General features: G+C 38.7%; 1 protein-coding gene across 1 annotated transcript in view; it reads right to left on the bottom strand.

Annotated features, from left to right (window-relative positions):
* Nucleotides 1-23,530, bottom strand: part of DHRSX (dehydrogenase/reductase X-linked) — a 178,196-nt gene that overhangs the window by 133,361 nt on the left and 21,305 nt on the right. Inside the window, exon 2 of the mRNA XM_062601473.1 lies at nucleotides 1,446-1,553. Within this exon, the coding sequence (XP_062457457.1) occupies nucleotides 1,446-1,553 (108 nt within the window). The remainder of the gene's footprint in view (nucleotides 1-1,445; nucleotides 1,554-23,530) is intronic.

The following is a 23,530-nucleotide window of genomic DNA, read 5'->3' as shown; positions in this document are numbered from 1 at the left end:
GTCACCTTGCCTTTCCAAACACTCTTGCACTGAATTTTGTTATGCTAAATCCCCTACACATTAAATCATATAAAACAAGTCTTCAAAAGAGTAACAATGTTCTCTGCTTCTTTGATTCTATGCAAAGAGAAGAAAAATCAGCCTTTTGTTTTCCCATTGAGTGTATTTTTGCAGTCCGCCTTAAATATGAAAAGGAATTTCTTTAATGAAATATTAATACTGACATCATTAGCTACTATACAGAAGCATCTTGCTTTATGTTGCAGATGCCTGATTTTGACCTATCTATTAAAAGATGTATGAGTAAGTGGTATTCTGCATTATGCCTATACAATTCCAGGGCAATTCCATTACTTTTACTGACCACACTAGACTAAGAGAATATGGAGTTACTATATTCTTATTGTTTTTTCAAAACACACATATATATAAAACCTTAGAGAGAACATATTCTGTATAAAAACTGAAAAAAATGACATCACCAGTTCGTTCATATATTATGAAATACTACCCTTCAGTAACTTTATGGTGTCAAAGCTATATTCTTTTAAGTAAAAATACAGTGGGTTAGAGGAAAAATAAAGGAGAAAAATGTAGTATTTAAAATATATGAATGAGTGCTCATGATGTTTTATATTGATTTAGTAAATATGTTAAAGTATAGGAAGCCTCAGAAAGAAAAAAAAAAACTTTTCACTGACAATATCTGTAGCTGGGAGAAGAAAATATGTGTTCAGGACATTTTTGGAGTTCCTATGGAAATTAATCTATCATCACTTCAGACGTCTAAATGACACCTCAATCTGAGATAGTCACCTTATAAACTCTATAACTGATGGAAAAAAACAGGCACCTCCAAAAGGTGATTTGACTGGCTCATCTTAGAATGACATGAATGTCACTACCTGGCATTCATGAATAAGTATTTCTCAGGGTACTTATCTCTCTGCACTGCCTAGAAAGGCCACCTACAGTAACAAGCTTTAGAAGCAAATGTGTAATATATCTCTGAAGTTAGAAGAGATTCCTTTGCCCTGCCAGACAAAGGAACATGAATTATCCTCTACTACACACTAGAATATTCCTTCAAGTCTTCCATTAGTTTTCCTCTTAAAAATTCAAGCATACTCTCTCCTCAGTTAAGGAAATTAGTGACAAGATAATAAAATATTTTTTGTAGTATTTTAAAGTCTTTTTCATTACTTTATTATTTACTTCTTACATAAGCTAGTTCAGGCCTTTTAAGTTTTTGCATAAAACAGCCCATCCACTTTTCTTTAAAATCTTGCTAAGTATAAACCAAGTCTTTATTTATGCTAAATGCTAGCAAAACATATGTAACTCCCCTCTCCTTCCTTCTCCTGCCATCCCTGTAGTTACATTGGAATGCATATATTCTCTAAAAGTAAAATGTTACTTTCTGAAACGAAAAATAATGACTGTACCTATTATAACGTGCATGCCAAGTCTCGTCAAATGCTTCACAGTTTGGTAACCAATTCCTTTAGCACCTCCAGTCACTATAGCAACCTTTCCATTTTGTGTAGGGAAAACTATATGAAGAAAGAGACATAATACAAGGTTAGTTCAAAGTAGCAATGATTATGAATTTAAGATCTATTTTATAGTGGCATACATTTAACAGACAACCTAAGCTGGGCCAGTAAACAATGTGAAAAACAAACTCTGCACAGCAATAAAAAGCACAGAACATTTGATATTATTAACCACATTATAATCTTCCAATATTAACAGTTCTTGAAAGACTAAGGTTGATAATATAAAAGCCATAGATCCAGTCCAGAAAAGAAAGTTACTCATTTCTGTTTGCCTGCATCCTGTTATCCTGTAATAAACTGTCCTCTAAAAATTTTATCTTCTGGTACCCATCAGTCGAGAGATTATTTCATCAATCATGCTCTCAGGGGAAAACATCAGCTAGCAGCATGCCGCCCTGAAAATTTTGTGAATGACAAAGGAGAGAGCTTTGCCTTCGCTGCTCCAGTAACACCGGAAATACAGTAAATATTTCAGTCAAAGAAAACACATGCAAACAAAGGACAGAACCCAATTTACTGAATTTAGCTGGGTAACTGAGTACTCTCCTTACTGGGAATCACGGGGCCGCAGCGCCCGCAGGAAAGAGGAGGCTGTTTAGCCCCCCAGAGCAGTCTCTCATAGAAGCCCTAGTTTCTGATGCCCACAGCTGGCTGCACACCAGCTCCACTCCAGCACGGGCTTCCTATCCCAGACAATAAGTGACCTGGCGAGCAGGACACATTCCCCAAATTTATGAAATTAGGTAGGGGCTTATGAGATCCCCCTCTCCCAGGGGCTGGTTAGGCTTCTGGCCCACATCTCCCTCTTCCCTTCTCCACCCACAGGAGGAGGCAAAGGGTGGCTGCCCCGGCACTGGTGAGGCGACAACAGTCCGACCACGGGCAGCTGGCCCGTCCATAGGCAGCCAACTCTCGGGGAGGGGGCTGGTGGCCTGCAGCAGCGTGGGAAGCTGCTGTCCCAGATGAGGCATTTCCTCCTGCCTGTGGGCCATCGAGGCAAAAGGCCCCCCGAATGCAAAAAAGGGGGCTGAATTTGCCCACAGGACCGTAACACTGGAGGAGTGGATTGCGAGATTGGCTTTAGGCACTGAAGTCCAACCTGTTACAAGACTGAGAAGGACCAGCTGCTACACAGAATTCCTGCCTGATGCCCAGCTCCCTACGTCTTCTCAGTGTTATTACAAGTCCAGAATTTACGTATGAAATGTACGCCTCCCTTACCATCACCAATGAACTGCTCTTTCTTGCATCGTCTTCAAAACGATGCACAGGATTGTGAAAGCCTTACTCACGCGAGCAGTCAAAGGATCCTACGAAGGTAAGCAGTTTTCCCGTGTGGATGAGGATTGCATCATCTAGCTTGGTAGAAAATGTTCTTGCTCTACCAAGAAAGACAGAGTACTCCAGCCAAAGAAGAACGGAGGCTGCCAGGCAGGGATTTTAATTGAATTGTTTGGGTAGAAATAAGTCAAACAGAAAATATGATTTTTGATGAGGTGGCAAATCTTTCCTGTGAATCACATGTAGTCTTTATACTACTGAGGTGAATTTCTATTTGCTTTTTAAAACAAGCTGGTAGATACTTGTACAGGAAAAAAAAATGTGTTGAATGTTTCATTTTGCCATAGTGTCTGTAGGCAATGTTATAGATAACAAACGTAAAAAGATGCCAACGTTTATCTGTCAAAGTGCTTTCTAATTCATTTTCCAGGTTTTTAGGGAATCTCTTTGTTGTGTAACACAAGCTTATTTTTTATATGGTTATGAAGCATAGCACTAGTGCTACTATCAATTGCTTTCCTCATAGCAACTTCAAAAAGGACTCGGATTTTACCGTTTCTTAAAAACACAGTCCTCTCCAGTACGATTTAAACTGAAATTCCATTTCCTTTGGGTAACTACATTATTTTTTCCATCTGTGTAGAGTGGGAATTGTTTGCAATTATTTGGAAGCTAATTTTTATTTCAATGATAGCCATGAAAATATGTGTCCTAAAAAATATCATTTGGGGTAAATAAAACTCTACCAAGAGTAAAGTTCAGTTAGATATATAAGCATTCCTGCTTATTTCCACTAAAACAACACACAACATCACAACAAACTCTGAGATGTTCATATTATTGTAGTAATTCAGCCTGGAAATTAAAAATAGGTCTGATACTAAATACTTGGCTAAATTTTTGATTCCATGTAGTCTTCTTTAATTGCTTATTACTTTACTGAACTTTACTTTTTTGGATGATGTTTTTCCTGGTCTGTTCTCCATCACTGAAACAGGAAAAAAAAAAAAAAAAAGAAAAAGAAAGAAAGAAAGAAAGAAAATGGTTTTGCACGTTTTGAAAATGCAGACAAGAAATGAAGATTTTAAAGAGGAAAAAAAAAAGGTTTTGGTGTGATACAAGATGTCACTTCTCTGTGAATAGCCCTTGGGCCCCACAGAGACCAGATAGATCTGAAATTTGGCCAGTACTTAATCTTTTCAGTCACTGAATGAAAACTACTGCCTGAACAATTTTAGTTCTTAAAAAGGGAAACCAATAGGCAGGTACTGTTCAGCTTGGGTGGCATTTTAGACTACCTGAAGACAAAAACACATTCCCTTGTGCCAAAGGTGTGCAGAAAGGAGACAGGTCTCTTAAACAGAAACAGGGCAATATTACATGCAAGAAGGCAGCCAGTCCTGTTAAGGCATATCCTGAAATGGCGAGGACAAAAACTACAAGAAAAAGAAACAAAAATGGCCTCCAAAACTGATAGGATTTTGAGGAGGAAAACAGCATGTATGTTAACAAAAAGTCTCTCCTCAAAGCAGTCTCTGGCAGAGGTTCAAAGGTCTGGATTCCCTGGCACATTTAGCTTCACCAAGAAGTACATATAACACTTCAGTGAGAAAAAAAAGTTAAGTCAAAGTTTAATGCACCAATACTTTAGTTTCTTACATCCCAGTTCAGGCTTGTTAACTCAAAAATTTCAAGACACTTTAAAAGGAGCTCTTGGTAAGCAAATACTCCTTAGGTCAACTGAGTCCACACTGCAAGGCCTACCTGAAGGCTTTTCAGAAAGGGCTAAACAGGTTTCAATTCAGATAAGGAGCATTAGCATTGCACTGATGTTAAAGTAGGGAACGCCGTTCCTGGACATGGCAGTTACGTGTGTGCAGTCTGCGTGTGGCAAATGCATATGTATTTGTAAATCTAGAAGGTAAAAACATGTTTTTGTGTTTACTAAGTAATTTTCTTTAAAAGTTTAATCTAATCACAATGTATATTGAAAACTATGCTATAAAGGTTTATGAAGCAAGTTGCATAAATGCAAGGTTTGTTTGCTCCCCCTTTCTGTTTATTTTTCAATCATCTCATCTATATATTAGGGTCTATAATCCAGAGGAAAACAGAGGAAAGTGAAGTCACTTCCATTTCAGCTATTGTGAAACAAATAAATAAACAATAACAAAAAAATTGTAACAACAGCAAAAGATTCTTCAAGAAGAATTGCTCTGTTTAAGCCCAAGTACATTCTTTTCCTTCTCAGTTATCTTCCTATGCTTCCTTCTGCTTCCTCCCTTCTCATCACCTTATCAATCTGTGATTTGAATTTTATGTTGTATATACATGCTGTATCTGTCTATATCTGTCTACCAAACATCACATTTTCATGCAAAATTATTTCATTTAGAACAAACTGAGTGAAAGAGGAGGGGAAAAGGAAGCCAGGAATAGGAGAGGAGATAACATACAGGAAAAGGGAAGTCAGAAGAGCAAAGTGATAACAGATACCACTATGATGAAGTGGTGTTTAATGGAGGACAGTGAAAGAAAATGCCTGGTCCTATCTTACCCATCAGGGCTACAGAGCAGACACTCAGATCAGGTACATTACTAACTTTCAAATAAGAGCAAAACAGACACACAGACTTCACTGCAGGAATGCATTCAGCAAGATCGTATATCGCAGACTATTTTAAAACAGGCCATTTTTAGCACCTGCCTCCAACAACCTAAAAAAGCACTCAGGAAAATCAAGATTTTTTTTTTTTTTAAGGAAGGAATGAGGGTTGACACACTAGTAAATGGTAAATATCTGTTTATTTACAACAGGTACAATATATAACTTTCACAGAACATAGTTTTGAATAGATATAACAGTATATATCACAACTCAGTATATCAGTTTCTAAATCTAAAATGGGAAACAAAGAGCCATTAAAAACTGCAATAAATCTGTTGGAAAAAAAGTCCTCATCCCTCCATTTTTTAAAAAAAAAAAATCAGTATAAACATGTGCATTTTTTCCATCAAGATAGATACCTTAATGTAAAAAAGAATCTCCAGGAAGATGAGATGCTGCTAGTTTTTACTTCAACACAGCCAGCCAACATCAAATTCAGGTACACTGTATAAGTCAGCTATAACTAATTATAGTAAAATACAGTCCATGAGTGTCTTGTTTCCTCTAGAATTCTACTGGCATGTAGCTGAAAACACCTTTTTCCCAATGCAACATAACACAGCACTTCCAAAACAGATCTGGGCTCAGGCTGCTTTTCCAGCTGATATGGTTTTATTTTGTGTGACAGCTTGAGCTAAACACTGCTCGGCACTGGAGAGTCCCCTCCGAGGCAGGTGGCGGCGATGTCCCAGTGGGTTTCCTACACCAAGCAGATTCTCTTTGACAGTTCTTGCACCTAATATAAAATATTTCAGCTCGCTTCTGCTTCTGCTCCTTAAAAGGAGGTAGATACTGATCTCAATTACAGAGGTGTAACTCCAATAATTTCATTGTGGGCTATTAGAACAGCACAATATCGGCGTTAATGAAAAACCCTGACCAGGCAGAATCTGTTCATTTCCCTTTATGTTCAAAGAAACTAGCCTGCTGTCTTTAAGCACTGATTTATCACATCAAAGTTGGATAGAACCTTATCTGGAGAAGGTTCTGCCTGCAGCTCGAATTATTCAGAACAAAGAAGCTCATCTACTCTGAAAATGGATTAAACTAAAACAGAAAAACACAGATTTATTCCGGAATAAATATGTCCAAAAATGAAGCTATTTCAGAATAACCACTGTGCTTTTAAATACTTTTCCTTAATCTGAAATAACTTAGGTGTATAGACACATCCTCACATACAGCTAATACTATGAAGAATTTAAGACAAATTCTGTATTTTTTAAACAAAATAAAAATACCAATTTTCTAGAGGCTCTTAAAGAGAACTCTCAAGATGTCTGTGCAATTGCTAAAACCACAGAGAAATAAAACAGAATGCTGCTCTGTATCAATTTCCAGTCCCTGCTGGTAAAATCTCAATTTCAGGGGTATGAACAGGGGTAAGTCAAAATAAAACAGAAGCATTAAACTGACTTCTTTGAAGAAATGTACTATGTAAACACAGATAATGCAAATCCTGGAGAAAACGCTCCCCTTAAAAGTTGATTGCTTTAGTATTCTGCAAGCTTTACAACACAGCCTGTTTGAGGCAAAAAAGTATTACAAGTTTATTGCGAAGTACAAATCAAATTGCTTCAAATTTTTATTAAGTCTCATCTCCTACCCTATTAAACCCACATCTGCACTGTTGAATATTATGAATCATGTGGACATTAAAATATAATATCTTTATATATAATATCTTCACTAAAACCTCTTTTTAAGACATTAAAGGCCAAAGGCATAATTTTGACTGTCTGAATAAGTCCAGTCCTTATTGGTCAAGAAAGACAAACACTGCTGAAGACATCCAACAAGCTGGTCAGAGAGGCCACCTGAGAGGCACTGAACTGGGCACTTAGCGCAGGGCGTTTGATAGAATTTTTGCTGAAGAGACCTCCACAGACAAATTCTAACTAATTCCAGTTATTTTTTTCTTTCCTCCTATAACTGAATAATTTACATGCAAATACTATGCCTGAAGGTAACTGGCAGAATCACAAATGGAAAAGAAAAAAAGAAAGAGAAAGAGAAAGAGAAAGAGAAAGAGAAAGAGAAAGAGAAAGAGAAAGAGAAAAAGAATGAGAAAGAGAAAGAGAAAGAGAAATAAGAGAAAGAAAGAAGAAAGAAGAAAGAAGAAAAAGAAAGAGAAAGAAGAGAAAGAGAAAGAGAAAGAGAAAGAGAAAGAGAAAGAGAAAGAGAAAGAGAGAGAGAGAGAAAGAGAGAGAAAGAAGAAAAAGAAAGAAAGAGAAAGAGAAAGAGAAAGAGAAAGAGAAAGAGAAAGAGAAAGAGAAAGAAGAAGAAGAAGAAAGAAAAAGAAGAGAAAGAGAAAGAGAAAGAGAAAGAGAAAGAGAAAGAAAAAAGAAAAAGAAAAAGGAAAAGAAAAAGGAAAAGAAAAAGAAAAAGGAAAAAGAAAAAGAAAAAGAAAAAGAAAAAGGAAAAGAAAAAGGAAAAGAAAAAGGAAAAGAAAAAGGAAAAGAAAAAGAAAAAGAAAAAAAAGAAAAAGAAAAAGAAAAAGAAAAAGAAAAAGAAAAAGAAAAAGAAAAAGAAAAAGAAAAAGAAAAAGAAAAAGGAAAAGAAAAAGAAAAAGAAAAAGAAAAAGAAAAAGAAAAAGAAAAAGGAAAAAAAAAGGAAAAGAAAAAGGAAAAGGAAAAGAAAAAGAAAAAAAAAGAAAAAGAAAAAGAAAAAGAAAAAGAAAAAGAAAAAGAAAAAGAAAAAGAAAAAGAAAAAGAAAAAGAAAAAGACATCTGACATCCTGACATCTGCTGGAGGGACTACACAGCAAGGCACAAACAGTCCAGGAAGCTCCTGCAGTGCATTGATGATAACTTCTTCTCACAAATGGTGGAGGAGCCTACGAGGAAGGGTGTCCCGCTGGACCTTGTCCTTACCAACAGAGAGGGACTGGTTAGAGATATGAAGGTTGGGGGCAGCCTTGGCTGCAGTGACCATGAGATGGTGAACTTCAGGATCCTACAGGAAAGAAGTAAAGCAACAAGCAGGACTGCAACCCTGGACTTCAGGAGAGCGGACTTTGGGCTCTTCAGATACCTAATTGGTAGAGTCTCATGGGTTAAGGCCCTAGAAGGAAGGGGGGTCCAGGAGAGCTGGCTAGTATTCAAACATCACTTCCTCCAAGCTCAAGAGCAGTGCATCCCTATGAATAAGAAGTGCAGCAAAGGGGGCAGGAGACCTGCATGGGTGAGCAAGGAGCTCTTGGTCAAATTCAGACAGAAGAAGAAAGTACACAGAATGTGGAAGAGGAGACAAGCTACTTGGGAGAATTATAAGAATGCAGTCAGAGTACGTGGAGATGCGGCGAGGAAGGCTAAGGCCCAGCTGGAGTTGAGTCTGGCAAGGGATGTCAAGGACAATAGGAAGGGCTTCTTCAGATACATCAGCAGCAAGAGGAGGAGGACTAGGGAAAATGTGGGTCTGCTACTGAATGGGGCGGGGGCCCTTGTGACAAGGGATACAGAGAAGGCAGAATTACTGAATGCCTTCTTTGCTTCAGTCTTCACTGCTAAAGGGCAGATCCCAGGAATCCTGCAGCCTGGATGTGAGGGAGAAAGTTCAGAGAAAGTCTGGAGAAGGGAAGACTTTCCTTTGGTTGAGGAGGAAAGGATTAGAGACCTTCTGGGCAGGCTAGACATCCACAAATCCATGGGCCCGGATGGGATGCACCCACGGGTACTGAGGGAGCTGGCAGATGTTATTGACAGGCCGCTCTACATCATCTTTGAAAGGTCGTGGAAAACTGGAGAGGTGCCTGAGGACTGGAAGAAAGCCAATGTCACTCCAGTCTTCAAGAAGGGCAAGAAGGAGGACCCAAGAAACTACAGGCCAGTCAGCCTCACCTCCATCCCTGGAAAGGGGATGGAACAGCTCATCCTGGATGTCATCTCCAGGCATATGGAGGAAAAGAAGGTGATCAGGAGTAGCCAGCATGGATTCACCAACGGGAAATCACACTTAACCAACCTGATAGCCTTCTAAAATGGAGTGACTGGCTGGGTAGGTGAGAGCAGAGCAGTGGATGTTGTGTACCTTGACTTCAGCAAGGCCTTTGACACTGTCTCCCATAACATCCTCCTAGATAAGCTCAGGAAGTGTGGGTTAGATGAGTGGACAGTGAGGTGGATTGAGAACTGGCTGAAAGGCAGAGCTCAGAGGGTCATCATCAGTGGAGTGGAATCTAGTTGGAGGCCTATGGCTAGTGGCGTCCCCCAGGGCTCAGTACTGGGGCCAGTCTTTTTCAACTTCTTCATCAATGACCTGGATGAGGGGACAGAGTGCCTCCTCAGCAAGTTTGCTGATGATCCCAAGCTGGGAGGAGTGGTTGACACACCTGAGGGCTGTGCTGCCATTCAGAGAGACCTGGACAGGCTGGAGAGTTGGGCGGAGGGGAACCTCCTGAGGTTCAACAAGGGCAAGTGCAGAGTCCTGTACCTAGGGAAAAATAGCCCTAGGCACCAGTACAAGCTGGGGTCTAACCTCCTGGAGAGCAGCTCTTTGGAGAAAGACCTGGGAGTGCTGGTGGATGACAGGTTGACCATGAGGCAGCAATGTGCCCTTGTGGCCAAGAAGGCCAATGGTCTCCTGGGCTGCCTTAGGAAGAGTGTTGCCAGCAGGTGGAGGGAGGTGATCCTGCCCCTCTACTCAGCCCTGGGAAGGCCTCATCTCGAGTCCTGTGTGCAGTTCTGGGCTCCCCAGTCCAAGAGAGACATGGAGCTACTGGAGAGAGTCCAATGCAGGGCTACAAAGATGATCAGAGGGCTGGAGCACCTGCCCTATGAGGAACGGCTGCGAGAGCTGGGCCTCTTCAGCCTGGGGAAGAGAAGACTGAGGGGGGAATCTGATCAATGTGTACAAGTTCCTGAAGGGAGGGTGTCAAGGGGATGGGGACAAACTCTTTTCGGTTGTCCCCTGTGACAGGACAAGAGGCAATGGGCAGAAATTGAAGCACAGGAAGTTCCACCTGCCCGTGAGGGGGAATTTCTTCACTGTGAGAGTGACGGAGCACTGGAGCAGGTTGCCCAGAGAGGTTGTGGAGTCTCCTTGTCTGGAGATCTTCAAGGCCCGCCTGGATGCAACCCTGTCTAACATGCTCTAGGTGACCCTGCTGAGTGGGGAGGTTGGACTAGATGATCTCCAGAGGTCCCTTCCAAGCTTACCGATTCTATGATTCTATGAGGAAAAAGAAAAAGGCAGAATTAATATTTAGTTTGATGACAGAATAATAAGTATCAAGTTTTGAGCTGTTCCTGTATAGCAACACTGAGTGAGAGAAAGAGGGCAAACTGTAGTTGTCAGTTCTAATCTAATGCCACAGGATACAGCACAATCAAGTTTTTCTACCTGGCTCAAAATATTCATATATTTCAATCTACTACAGAATTTCTGAACAGTTTCTCCTGTCCTAAAATGTTCCAACTCTTTCCTCCAATTTACGTTGTGATAGTGCTGAGATTATAGCCATTAACATCCATTTCAAAGCAAATGGTACAAAATAATTCATTTGCTACTCCAGGTGGCAGTCAGGAGACCACTGGGAAATCCATACAGCTTTAGCAATAGACTTCTTTTTGAGCCTTAGAGTAACATCTCCTTACACCTCCGTCTTGGTAGAAAGCCAGTACACAGCATCCAGACTCAAAAAAATCATTACAGGATGTAGAGAAGGTACACATACTAACAGAAAACATTGCATGTCAGGCATTCAGGTCCTGAGAAATAAACCAACCTTTTTTTTTCTTTTTTCTTTTTTTGACATAAGCTTAGCTTTCACTAATAGAAATCACAAGTCAAAAGCTCATATAGCTTATCTTTCAAATGCAAATGGTATTCCTGAATTTGCACACAAAAATATTTTCTCCCTATGCTACTTCCTATCACTTTCCTAAGGATCATCAGTATGTATCAAGATTTAAGGCTTTTAAGGTTGCAAACCAGATAGGTGGCAACCAGCCTGACTAGTCCTATGAAATGGTTTTCTGCTGGCTTCATCCGTTCCAAGACTTAATACTCATGAACAACTGTCATGCACACATGCAGATCAACTGGCATACGACCAGTAAGGACCAATACACCCTGAATCATTTGGAGATATTGCACAGGAGTAATTTATCTGCCCCAGAAGAGCATGTCTTTCCAAACATAACTGGAGATTTGCATCAACTAGATGACAAGCCTACCTTTTTTTTTTCTGGCTTTATGTTCACAAAATAGGCTGGCATTGGAGCTAGTCATGGGAAACGTGTTGAAGAACCGGAACAGCAGGAGGAACCAAAACATGGAAATGGGCCCCTTATCATACAGATGGATAGTATTTCAAAGTGCTATTAATGGAATAACAACAGTCGGATGGCTGTGAAAATTTCAGCAGTTAGAAGAAGATCTAATTTAAGAAGCCTCCCACGCAGTAACTGATAGGGAAGATGGATCATTAACAAGCTCTCTCAAAACCACAGTACAATTCCTGGTGTCCGTAAGACCCTGGAACCGTGGCTTGAGGCTCGCAAGGGTCCTAATAACTGGGTGTCAATGAGCTCGCATTTACCAGTGTTAAGAATTCAGAAAAGCTGCATCCCCCATATTTCGGTCTGGGATATCCTAAACAGGAAGGCGTGTGTGGCCCGCACACGGGGAAGTCAGCCTTTCCAGAGCACAGCAGCCCAGTTTTGTCGAGCTGCCAATCCAGTCCAGTCAGGCCACCAGATATCCACAAAGTTGGGACAAATGGCCAAAATGTAGCAGGGTAGTAAATGACAGATAAAAGCAAGAGAACTGGCAGTTTTGCCTACTGGAAAAGCAGTGTGCTCACCAGACTAAGAAGCCTACACATACCCTCATCTTTTCGCCATCTCATCATTACAGGAAGAAGTGATATCTTTTTGAGTTTAGAAGCAAAAATCAGTAATATCTTGAGCCAAACAAACGATTTTTTTTTTCAAATTACCAATGAAAACAGCCAAAAAACAAATTTAATGCTGTTGTAAGGTTAGAGCATTTGTGTAGCTTTTTGACACACATGCCAGCTTGCTTATTGGAAGAGAGTGATAATATCCGCATGCAAGAAGACAAGCCATTCATAAAAGCCAGAGGCAGAACTTCCTGAAATCTATTCAAGGTCTTTAACCCTGGACAAGTCACTTAGCACACGGGAAAGCTATATACACAAGACTAATAGGCAGAGAGCTCTCTTATTCTTCATCTCATTTGGAGGATTTGTGAGGTATTATACAGGTGAGTAGTATTATAAGAGCTCAGTAACACTGTTAAAGACTGTATCAAAATATCCACAGCAAGACCCAGCTACATTAAAAGAAATTCATATATTGGAAAAGAAGATGCAAAAGAAACTGATGAGAGTAGTAAGAAGAGAGTTACAACATCAGCATTACAAGAAAGAAAGAAATATCTTTCACTAAAGAAAAATGACGATACCATAACTGAGACCGATTTTTAGAGCAATAGCTTTTGGCAATCAAAAATCAAAGCCTTGTGATAAGAAATCTCTCTAGCAAAAATGGGAGAGGGTAAGTGCTGCACTGGAAAACTTCATTTGCATGACACACCTATCCACAATTCTTCTAGTGATTCTTGGAAAGACAGTATAAATACAGATAAAGGGAGAAGTGTGTGGAAGGAAGGCAGGAAGGAGAAGAAAGGAATATTTATTAGCCTCTCAAAAGACTGAGGGAAAAGAAAACATTTTTGTAGAGAAGAGGTCATTTTCAAACACTTCACACTTTTTCCCCCTCTGCTTACCTTCTGCCCTCCCTCCAGGTATTTAGCTGAAAGAGACAGTAACTTCTCCAAGCAATTTTGACACACTTGAATCACAAAGCTCTGTATAGAGGTTTTGTCCTCAAAGCAAAAACAGTCAAGCAAAGAGACCTGTACAGACTGCTTGGCCAACTGCTACTTACTGATACAAAATGACTTAGGGTTGGTGAGTGGAAGATGGTGTAAATCAAGGCACTGTAGCCACTAACTGGTAGGAAGGAATGTTATAACTCTTGCCAAAGTCATCAGAAAGTTTATTTTCTTTGCATCTGCACATATATTTTCAGTGCCATTTTTTTCTAAAGCTTGTGACTGGAGTGTTTGCAAACGAAAATGTTCTGCCTAGTTAAGACAGCCTGAGGAAGCTGCATTTTCACACACTTTTTGATTGGAGCATGAGTAACTTAGGTTTATTTGTCAAACAGGACCCTCAATAATATTGATCTGTCTTTTTTGCTACTGCTGTACTTGGCAGATGTGCTGCACAGAGAAAAGGATAATCGTAGTTTTCAAAAATAATATAGGTGGTAATTTCCAGAATTAATTTAAACTGACTCTTGGCTCTGACTGTGAAGAACTTTTTTGCACCAGTAAACCCTGCACAGATTTTCTGCAGTCAGGCAATCACACAGACAAAAAAAAAAAAAAAAAAAAAAAAAAGCCTAAATGTGCCTCCCAGAATAGGCAGACGTTGAGAATGGAGAAAACTAAGGAGAGTGGCTAATTTGAGGAGTTTGCTTGCAATTCCTTGGTTTTCTCATAGAGAACGAGATACAAGGTTACATGGAACAATGATCTGATCAATCCAATCTTTTTCATTATTCAAGTTCAGGCTGATCTTAACAGTGAGTTATTAGGAAAATTTGATCCCGACAAATATGTAGCTGCCCTAAGGTAAAGAAAGTTAAGAAAGAAGGCAGAGTGCAGTTCTCGAGTCCTAAATCTCACTTGTGGCCATGTTTGCCATTCTAGGGTTCCTTTAGCCTGATCTATAGATAAGAAACTTGAATCTAATTTTTATAAATACTAGATAGATAGATTGAACACACCATTATACAAACCAGCCAGTTGGGAAATACCACAGTATGCTATTAAAATCTGCCAGAAATTCCACAGGAATCCAGGTTTGCTCACAATCCTTACTGGGGGGGGGAAAGCTCCCAACTACATATGTGAATTTGTAGGAATAGAAAAACATTAGATCTGTAGGAAGAAATGGAAGAGATGAGGAAAGGACAGAGAGAGAGGTAGAGAGAGAGAGAGAGAGAGAGAGAAATAAGACACGGAAAAAAGGCCTTAGATCTGCAAGTATAAATCATGTTAGTTATGTTTCTGCAAGCTCAGTTGAGACTTTAAACAAATTCTGCCACCACATGCTAGTCCTTATCTTAAAACACTCCTGCTAGTCCAAGCTTGAGCCAGTTTATTTCCAGAGAAACTCTAGTCTCAAGTAACAAGTACATTTCAGAGTCAGGCTGATATGTATTGACAAACTTGTGCAAGAATATTTGGCACAGCACATGTGCCCACTTATGTTACACCACACGGGGCATATTTTGCTGAACCATGCAATCATTTTTTTCTTGGGGACAGATGCCAACTAGGGACTAGGATGAGACCATAAAACTCCCTTCTTAGCTTGGAAGAAAACTGAGGGATTTGTTGCCATATAGACAAATACAAAAGGCTTGTGGGGCACGAAGAACACCTCTCCATCACTGCACTCCCAGGTAACATGAGAAGTAACCGAAGGGCATGGTACTAAATCAGCTCAGCCAAAGCTATCAAGACATGAGAAGTCCTGACTTCTCTCATAAAAAACATTTCACAAAAATGTAACACAGTGTTTTGTGAAATAAGGACAAGAAAGTCATTGCAATAGTATGAAGAAATCCTGACAATTATTACTGTGTACTGGCTAGCCACACCCTGAATGCTAAGGATTAATGGATTTGTTAAAAAGTCTGGGAGAACAAACTTGATCTTAACTCCAAGAAGAAAGTAACTGTTTCCTATATATGCATATATTTAAAGAATCCATTTACCTATATCTTTTCTTACATGAGAAAATACTATCACAAGAATAGGAAAAGATATATTTCTATTTGCCATTTATTCTCTCTCCTGCTTATCTTTCATTCCTTTTATAAATTTAGCTATTAAATCTCAGTCTTTGGCTTTCTTCTCTTTCACTCCAGTCACATTAAAGATAGGGAAGTTAAATACAAGTGTATCTTTAATTTAAGAAAAAGCATGTGGTTATCTTTTTAAACAGATTTACTGATACTCACTCCCATACTCCACCCCTCTGGGCAAAAGTAACTGTGCAATACCTTAGGCAATGTCACTTTATGTAAAACTTCACATGCTCTTTAATGCTCTTTAAGTCATGTCACCTTGTAATTATATTTTCCCCTGTTGTGAAATAACAGATGAAAAAGAAACGCATATCCCAGAAGATTTAAATATAGGTAATGGAAATAACTCAGCATAGTCTAGTTAACCTGTAGAATGAATTTTCCCATCCTGCCAAAGTTACAGCCATCCGAAATGCTTCCATCCTGCATCAGGAACCTAACAGTCCCTGACCAATAAAACTCCTACAATGAAAGAAGGCTCAGAGGAGACGGGCAAGGGCAAGGTGCCTACGAAGCTCAGGAGTAGCACAGGGTGTGAGTGACCATGGCTATTGCAGGGAAAGCTGACTTCATCTCAATGCAGAGGGGACTGGAGGGTGGCCTGCAGTTTAGATGAACAGCTATGTCAGTTGAATGGATCAACTGACTACACCTCAGCTGAATGGGTCAGCTGGCATAAATGTTTCTCCCCGAGTTCATCAAGAGTGTGAATGTCTCTGAGTCAACCAGACCAGAGTGGAGGAACTGTATACGTGGCTCAGGTCAACAGAGAGGATAAAAGTTGAACAACTAGCAAAAGAATTTCTAAGAGAGCAATGGGCTTGAGCTGGTTTCAACCCACACATCCCTTCCTGGGGACTGGGGGGACCCACCGTGGTGACAGTGAGCATGTTATAGAGATGAGTAATGGGGATCACACCAGTTTTGTGATTGAACTGTGTATTGCAATTGCAGTAGTTTGCTAAGTGTAACATACGCTTGTATTGTGATTTCAGTAGAGTGCTGTATCACTCTGCCAAATCAAAAACTCCAGGTAACATCAAATATCTTCAGAGAAGTAAATTTTGATATAAAACATTATACTCTCCATGTGTGGAATATCTAAAAGAACCTGAGCAGAGAGGACTGGACTCAAGACAGATTCTCTAGACTTCAAGCTTATACAAACTCTGAACAGAGAGATGCAGCTCTGTCTCAGAATTCACTTGACAAATAGCCTGATGATAAGAAACAGTTTCAAGTCCTTTCTCTGAGTCAGGCCTGTCTGCCTCACAAGTTACATCTTAGGCATAAACAAGCCTTCTCAGTGTAACTCTCATTCCAAGCAGCAGAAAGGTCCAGTTTCACCAAACATTTGCCATTCAAAGGCAGACTTGTCCCTCCTCCCCCCAAAAGTCCCCAATAGTTGTAATACTTCTCCACATCATGCTCAGAAAGCCAGAGATCAATTTGTGAGAAGCAATAAATAGAAAATAAAGCAAAATTTAAATAATGTCAGAAAATACATTTGTTCAGAAATATCATGTCCCAGCTATCTTGTAAAATTTGATAAATGCTGTTGTTATCTGCATGAAATGTACCACAGAACTCCTAATGTTTTAAAATTTCATGTCTAACTGTGAAAAATTATCATTTAGGTTATAGTTTCGACCTAACAACCAGGATGATGACAGTGCCTTTGAAGTGATAAAGAAAAAGGTGCATCTGCAGACTAAAGTGTCTATTGCTCCATTATAAACTAACTAAATATCACAAGTAGATGCAATACAGAAATCACATTTCAGAACATTATAAATGATGAACAGGTTTCTTCAAGAGGAAGAGACTGCTGAAAAAAACAGAAGTTACTATTGATTTAATCTGAGATTAAATCAGAAATCAACTTGCCCCCCGCCCCAGCTCTCATATCCTTCTTGGAAGAAAAGTTTCATCATGAACATTGACTTCTGGAGAATATTTACACTACCCAAAGCTTAGAAAATGCTGAGATTCAAATATTCATCAACATTTTCATATGTAAAAACTGAATCACTTACTTGTGGTCAAACTAGTAATCAAACCAAAAGCAAAACAGAACTATCTGCTTTTAAGCATCTCATCACAGGAATTAAAAAACACCAGAAAACAAATTATATTTTGCACTATGGCCTATAATCCAAATATTTTCTTTTTATTTTTCAAGACAGTATTGACAGTGTTATCATAGTTCTAGACAGTATAGTATATTGTATTACAAATCCTAATATGTTTCTAGTTTTACTTGTAAATTCTAACACCTCTTATTTTGACCATAGGCTATTAAAAGATTGAATTAATCATTCCATCATTTCTCACTTAGAGCACAGATGGAGAAATACAGCTGAACAACCAATACACAGGAAAACAGTTTCTTTAAATATTTCCTTGCTATATTAGATAAAAAAATTTGGGGAAAAAAAAAAAAAAGTTAGTGAGATCATGAAAATTATTTAAAACTGCATCTTCTTTCTTTCCAGAGAAAGAGAATATCATTTCCATATTTTAATCAATCTTAAGAGCATACAGCTGAAGGTCATATTCAGCTCTGTCTCTTCCAACAAACAAAATGCTCTGCTACCGTTTAAACAGCCCCGTTTACTTCCCATGGCTTTAGAGTGACAGCATTTCCATAAAACATAAATAAGCAAGCAAAAGTCATATGTTACTATACAGAACTTAAAGGTAATTGAAAGTTTCTAGAGTACGTTGCTTTAGAAAATTGTGCAATCACTTCTGAACTGAAGTGCTTCTTAGAATATACAAAGCTCTGGCAATTAGAATCAGGAAGAGAGGTGCAAAATGATTAGTGATTATCGGGAAAAATCTAGTTAACAGGAAGTATAGCATATAAACCAATCAGTATTTAAAGCTACCCTGAGATATCTTCAATTAATTAAAATCTAAAATGTTAAAAAGTGCATTTCCATATTATTAAAAACTTCAAAAGCGACTAATGATCAGAAATCATTACAGTATCAACACTAACACAAGATAACTGTCAAGTGTCACTAATTCCAGAAAAAAAGATGGAATTCAAGTCTCAACACCCCTACATCTCCTCCTCAGCAGTAATTTTTTGAGCATTGCTTCCACATCCTTCAAATCAGCCTCTGGCTAATATTTTTATTTCTCTGGCTAGTAAACACCTGGTAAAGTGTCCAAACAGCAAGAATGTACTCAGTACATCACTCAATATATCATATATATGTATTTGTCTGCAAGATATGTAAACTATTTGCTTTCCAAAGATGGAGTTTTATACATTGTTCTCTTCTTCGGTAACATGATCAGGACAGAGGTTTCAAATAGAATATAGACTGTACAGTCCAAAGGCAGAAAAGTCTCCTTGTACCACATACAATCTCCTAATTCTCTCATGATAGTCCTCTTCTTCGAAAGCAGTCATCAGATTCCTGTCCTCCCTTAGCTCATGCTTAAGTTATCTCACATTCAGGCATATTTTCAATTTCTGTCCTGCTTTCTTGTTCCTCATAAAATATGCACCAAAGGTGCAGCAGAGACAGCTAGTTGTTTTGAAAGATTAAAAATATATACATATTTTTATTCCTCAGTGAAAAACTTATTTTCAAATGAAATTTTATAGGCCATTAATCTAAAGCAGATTCATGGGACTTAGGGAATTAGTTAACCTAAAAAAGCAGCTATTGTGCATGCCCTGTAATTGCTATGCATCAAATTGTCAAAGATTTTTAATATGCAAAATTACCACACAGATTAAAAGCTCTTGAAGTATTTCTCAATAGAAGAGGCCATCATTCTATAGTATCATTATCTGCTATTAATATTTCAATTAGAGAGCATCACCGAGTCCTCTGAAGAAATGGAACTGTTCACAAAATTAATGTCATTATTGATAATGTTCCAGTAGTATGACACAATGTCCTAATTTTATTCCTGCATATAATTACCTCCCATAAATAGTTTTCCAAAATTTTAAAGGTAAGAGTTCACTTGATATAGAAATGCATGATTTTGGAGACTGAAATCTCCTAACTTTTTTTTTTTTTTTTTTTTTTTTCTACCCTAAAAATGAATGCTAAGACTTCTTAGACACCACAGGGCATTTTGCATAGCCAGGCTATGATCTCACTCAAAAGCATTTCATCTAATCAGTAGTTCAAAGAGATTGATACACGCAGCGATATGCACTATCAGCTCTCCTAAGAACATCAAACACAAATACCAGAACTTTTCAGACATCAGCTCTAGCACAAACAGGTTTCATACCTGCATTCTGCTTTTCCATTTTAACTGACTAGTAGATCAAGCTCAAATCAAACAGCCTTGCAATAGGTCATTTAGTGTGAAAAAAGTCTTAGTGCAACACAGTCTTTCAAGGAATGATTGTGTAGGTTTTGTTTGGTTGGTTGGTTTTTAGGAAAATGTACTTTGTTTATTAAGAGAGAACTTACAGCCCAATTTTCATCACAAGCAGGTTGATAATCAAGTTCCTGCACAGCTGAAATATCTGCAGACATCTCTCAGAGGGCAAACCTTGCAAAGCCAAGGGACTGCAGTTACCTACAGACTGCACTCGTATTAAACCTCATATTAAACATCAGAAAGCTGCATCTATTCTTAATTTCTGTTTGATGCTAAATAATTAAAATTATTTGAATGAAGTTTTTTTGAGAAACATAAAGCAATTTAGTAATTTAAACATATTGGGAGAAAAAAGAGCTTGAGGAATAAAAGACTAAGAGCTTGCGCTGGCTTGTTCAGTAGCTCTCTGCTGTTTCCAATATTTCTCTCTCTAGGGCTTTTTCCATGAATGCAGAATGCCTGCATTTCAAACACATGCCTTACACCGTGCACTGAGTTCCTCTCCATTATTTGAAAGATGCCACCCTAAAACGTAGTTCGTATTCTAGATGTTCAGACTTAAATTTTCACAGAGACTCTACATTAATCATCGCCTAGGTAACACACTACCAGAACGCTCAACCCACTCACACTTTGCATTTAGAGGGGCTTCTCCATGAGCTGAAATCTCTTTCTGTAGTAAAACAGAAAGTAAGAGACGTGCAGATCCTCGTAGCAACAGGAGCCCTCCCTTCTCTGTGAGCTATACTAGCAGCTATTAGAAGCTGTATATAAACATTGTATTTTATTGCATTTGAAGCTTTGAAATTTTCCATACAGAAAATCTGGCAGCTTTTAGGGTTAAAATACCTTCATTTCTACCAAGTGCCACCTCCCTCCAAAGGCACACCACAATAGCCAGCTAACAAGTCTACATCCTGGTGTAGTTTGTGACCAGTGTGACCAGCACTGTCGTATCAGCAAAAGCCCGTATTCTAGCTGCAGCTAGTGCTATTCCCTATTTTGCCTGAGGACGCTGAAAGATATTGTTCTACTGAATAAGCTGTTCTTCTGCAAGTGTCTTTCTGCTAATACACGTGGCATTTTTGCAAAAGAGTGCTTTGGCCAGTAGAGTACCCAGGTGTCTATCCTATGCCAGCAAAGCAAGCCATATGCAGATTTAACCTAGGGAAGGTCAGTGCTGAGATGAAAAAGAGGTAACTACTGTCAGTTCAGAGCCAACAGTAAAGTGATGTGCACCCGGAGGAGGATACCCTGAAGAACTCACCAGGATCAGACCATCTGCACTGCTTTAATGACAATTATATTTCTTCCAAGTGTGAGGGCATTTTACCAGCCCCAGATTTCCCTTTTGCAACCCTTTTCCTGCTGCGTATGCCAGAAACAAATTAGAAGAGTTCTCAGTATCTTTTCTTCCAAATCATGATGGACCAAGCCATAGAATATATTTCAAACTGTTTTTGACATAGACCTTGATTCATTTGCAACCTCCTCAGCGCAGCATAACCCAGACCCCTCTGGCCAGTGGGACTGTGCACCTGGGAAAAACTGAACACGCCTGTGGAAAGGATCTAAATCTGCACCAGGAGGAGTGATAGCAGGAGATTTGCCACAGTACAGGACAGACCCAAGAGTTAAGCCTGTCTTTTAGAGCAGAGGGTAATGGGTTGAAAATTTGAACTTAATAAACTGGACCTTATTGAATTACAATATATTTGTGTGTGTGTATGTGTGTGTGTGCATGCGCATGTGTATATACATAAAGATACACACTTTGGGGGAGGAAGAAAAATGATTTCCATTAGAAAAAATACAGTTTTCATGTATACCTCACTAGAATATTTTATGTTTGGTTTTAACAAGCTAATACTGAGCAAAAAATAATATTTTTAAAAATCACTTCATTTTTAAAATGGTAGTGGAGGAGAGAGACAGAAAATATGTTACATGTAATAGCAGAAATCCCAGTAAAAGTCACTGAATAACTACAGAAACAAGTAAGAATGTATGTGATTGTACTATAATTCCAACGGCCACAGTCAAACTAAAATCTGTATTAAAATTCCCCACATATTTTGTTGTTCTACAGACACTTTTTCCTGTATTTTAAAATATTTCTTTCCTCTCCGAACTGTTGGATTACACACAGTAACAATAAAAGATCAATCACAAAAATGAACCCAAGAGAAACTACACAAAGAATATAGTTAAGCATGTAAAGTCAAGTACAAAGCATTTCTCTGCTACCTCCTCCAAGGTACTCATCTTAGGTTACTGATGAGAGTACATTCATTCCACCCTCGAGATCTGTTTCAGAACTGAGTTAGTTGCTCTTTAAATTTCCATATCACATGATTAGCAAGTACAACATCATCAAGATAAGATGGATTTTACATTTCTTGACCTTTTTTCCTACTAATTTTAGGCAGACTATTTAATGCTAAAATCACACACTATTTAGTGCTAAAATCACACACCATGTAATAGAATAAATCCAGTTATGACTGTGCGAGTAAGACTGCCGTATAGCTGGAGACATTCACAAGCATGAAAGCAGTCTAATAGCAGAAGATTAGATGATATCTATATTCACACTGGATGACTTTATTCATTAACAATATGCTATTCTGGAAAAATATGTTCAAGAAGCACTTGCATATCTGCTGTAAGAAGAATTTTACAGTGCAAGGATTTAATTTTTAGTTACCCAAGTTACATACAATTGCCAAAAGCTAGCATTTACTGGTCTGAAGGCATTTTGTTTTCTGTGATATATTCAGTAAAAAGAATTACAGACAAACTCATCCCTTCACTGAATCAGTCCTGGCTTGCAAAAACTGCAGTTGCCATTAACGTTTTATTTAGGAAGTTGCTTTCATTCTGTGCAGTATGTAGACCGAGCAACACATCCTTTATAAGCCATTTGCAATGGCACCCCTGACTTCTTTCAAGGACCATGTTCTGATCCCAAGTAATAAATTCCTTAGCTAGGACAGGCTGACAATTGTTATCTACTACTCTCTAGTTTTGTTTTAAAAATAACCTGTTTAGCACAGAGAGCATCTTCTGTGCTGGATTTGTAGAGCACTTGGAATATAGGCCCTAATATCAGTTGTTTCACTATAATTTCCTACCACAAAGTATCACTCGCCTTTCACTGTAGCACACCAAGCCTGGGCTGCTAGAGCTGGCATCGAACTACTGCCTCAGGTGCTCTACTTGGATACATCGCAGTAGATTAAAACCTTAATCCCAAATTCTTTGAACACTCAAACTTCTCATTAACTTCAGTCCGTGACAAGTGTGTATAGGAAGTGAAAGCTCTGAGCTTCTGATTCCCAGATCAGAAGCTCACCGAGCTACTTGGGTTTAGTCTGCTGTGACATAGTTTTCACACATCAGTGAAACTAACCCTGCCACAAAAAAGGATTCAGTGCAGAATCTATAAGAGATGGGTATTTCTCCACATCGTCTGAGAGTATTTAGTTATATCACCATGTTAGCAATGTGTCACAAATAAAAAGTAAGTTTCTAACTGTTCTCTCAAGATCCTCCTACAGAGACATTTCAGTGTATTTTTAAGGACCATCTTTCTTTTTTATTTCAGGCTCATTTAAAACACGGAGCAGTGACATTCCCTCAGACAGGGAAGAAGCTGTGGCTCAGAAAGCACACTCTGCCAGAAAATAGTAACACAGCAAAAACAGAAGCAGATCAGAGCCAGGCTCTAAACCCGTCATTAAGCAGCTCTG

Source organism: Rhea pennata, chromosome 1 (genome assembly GCF_028389875.1).
Source record: "Rhea pennata isolate bPtePen1 chromosome 1, bPtePen1.pri, whole genome shotgun sequence".
Taxonomy (NCBI): domain Eukaryota; kingdom Metazoa; phylum Chordata; class Aves; order Rheiformes; family Rheidae; genus Rhea; species Rhea pennata.
The sequence above is the reverse complement of the archived record's forward strand: the minus strand, read 5'-3'. Positions and strand labels throughout refer to the sequence as shown.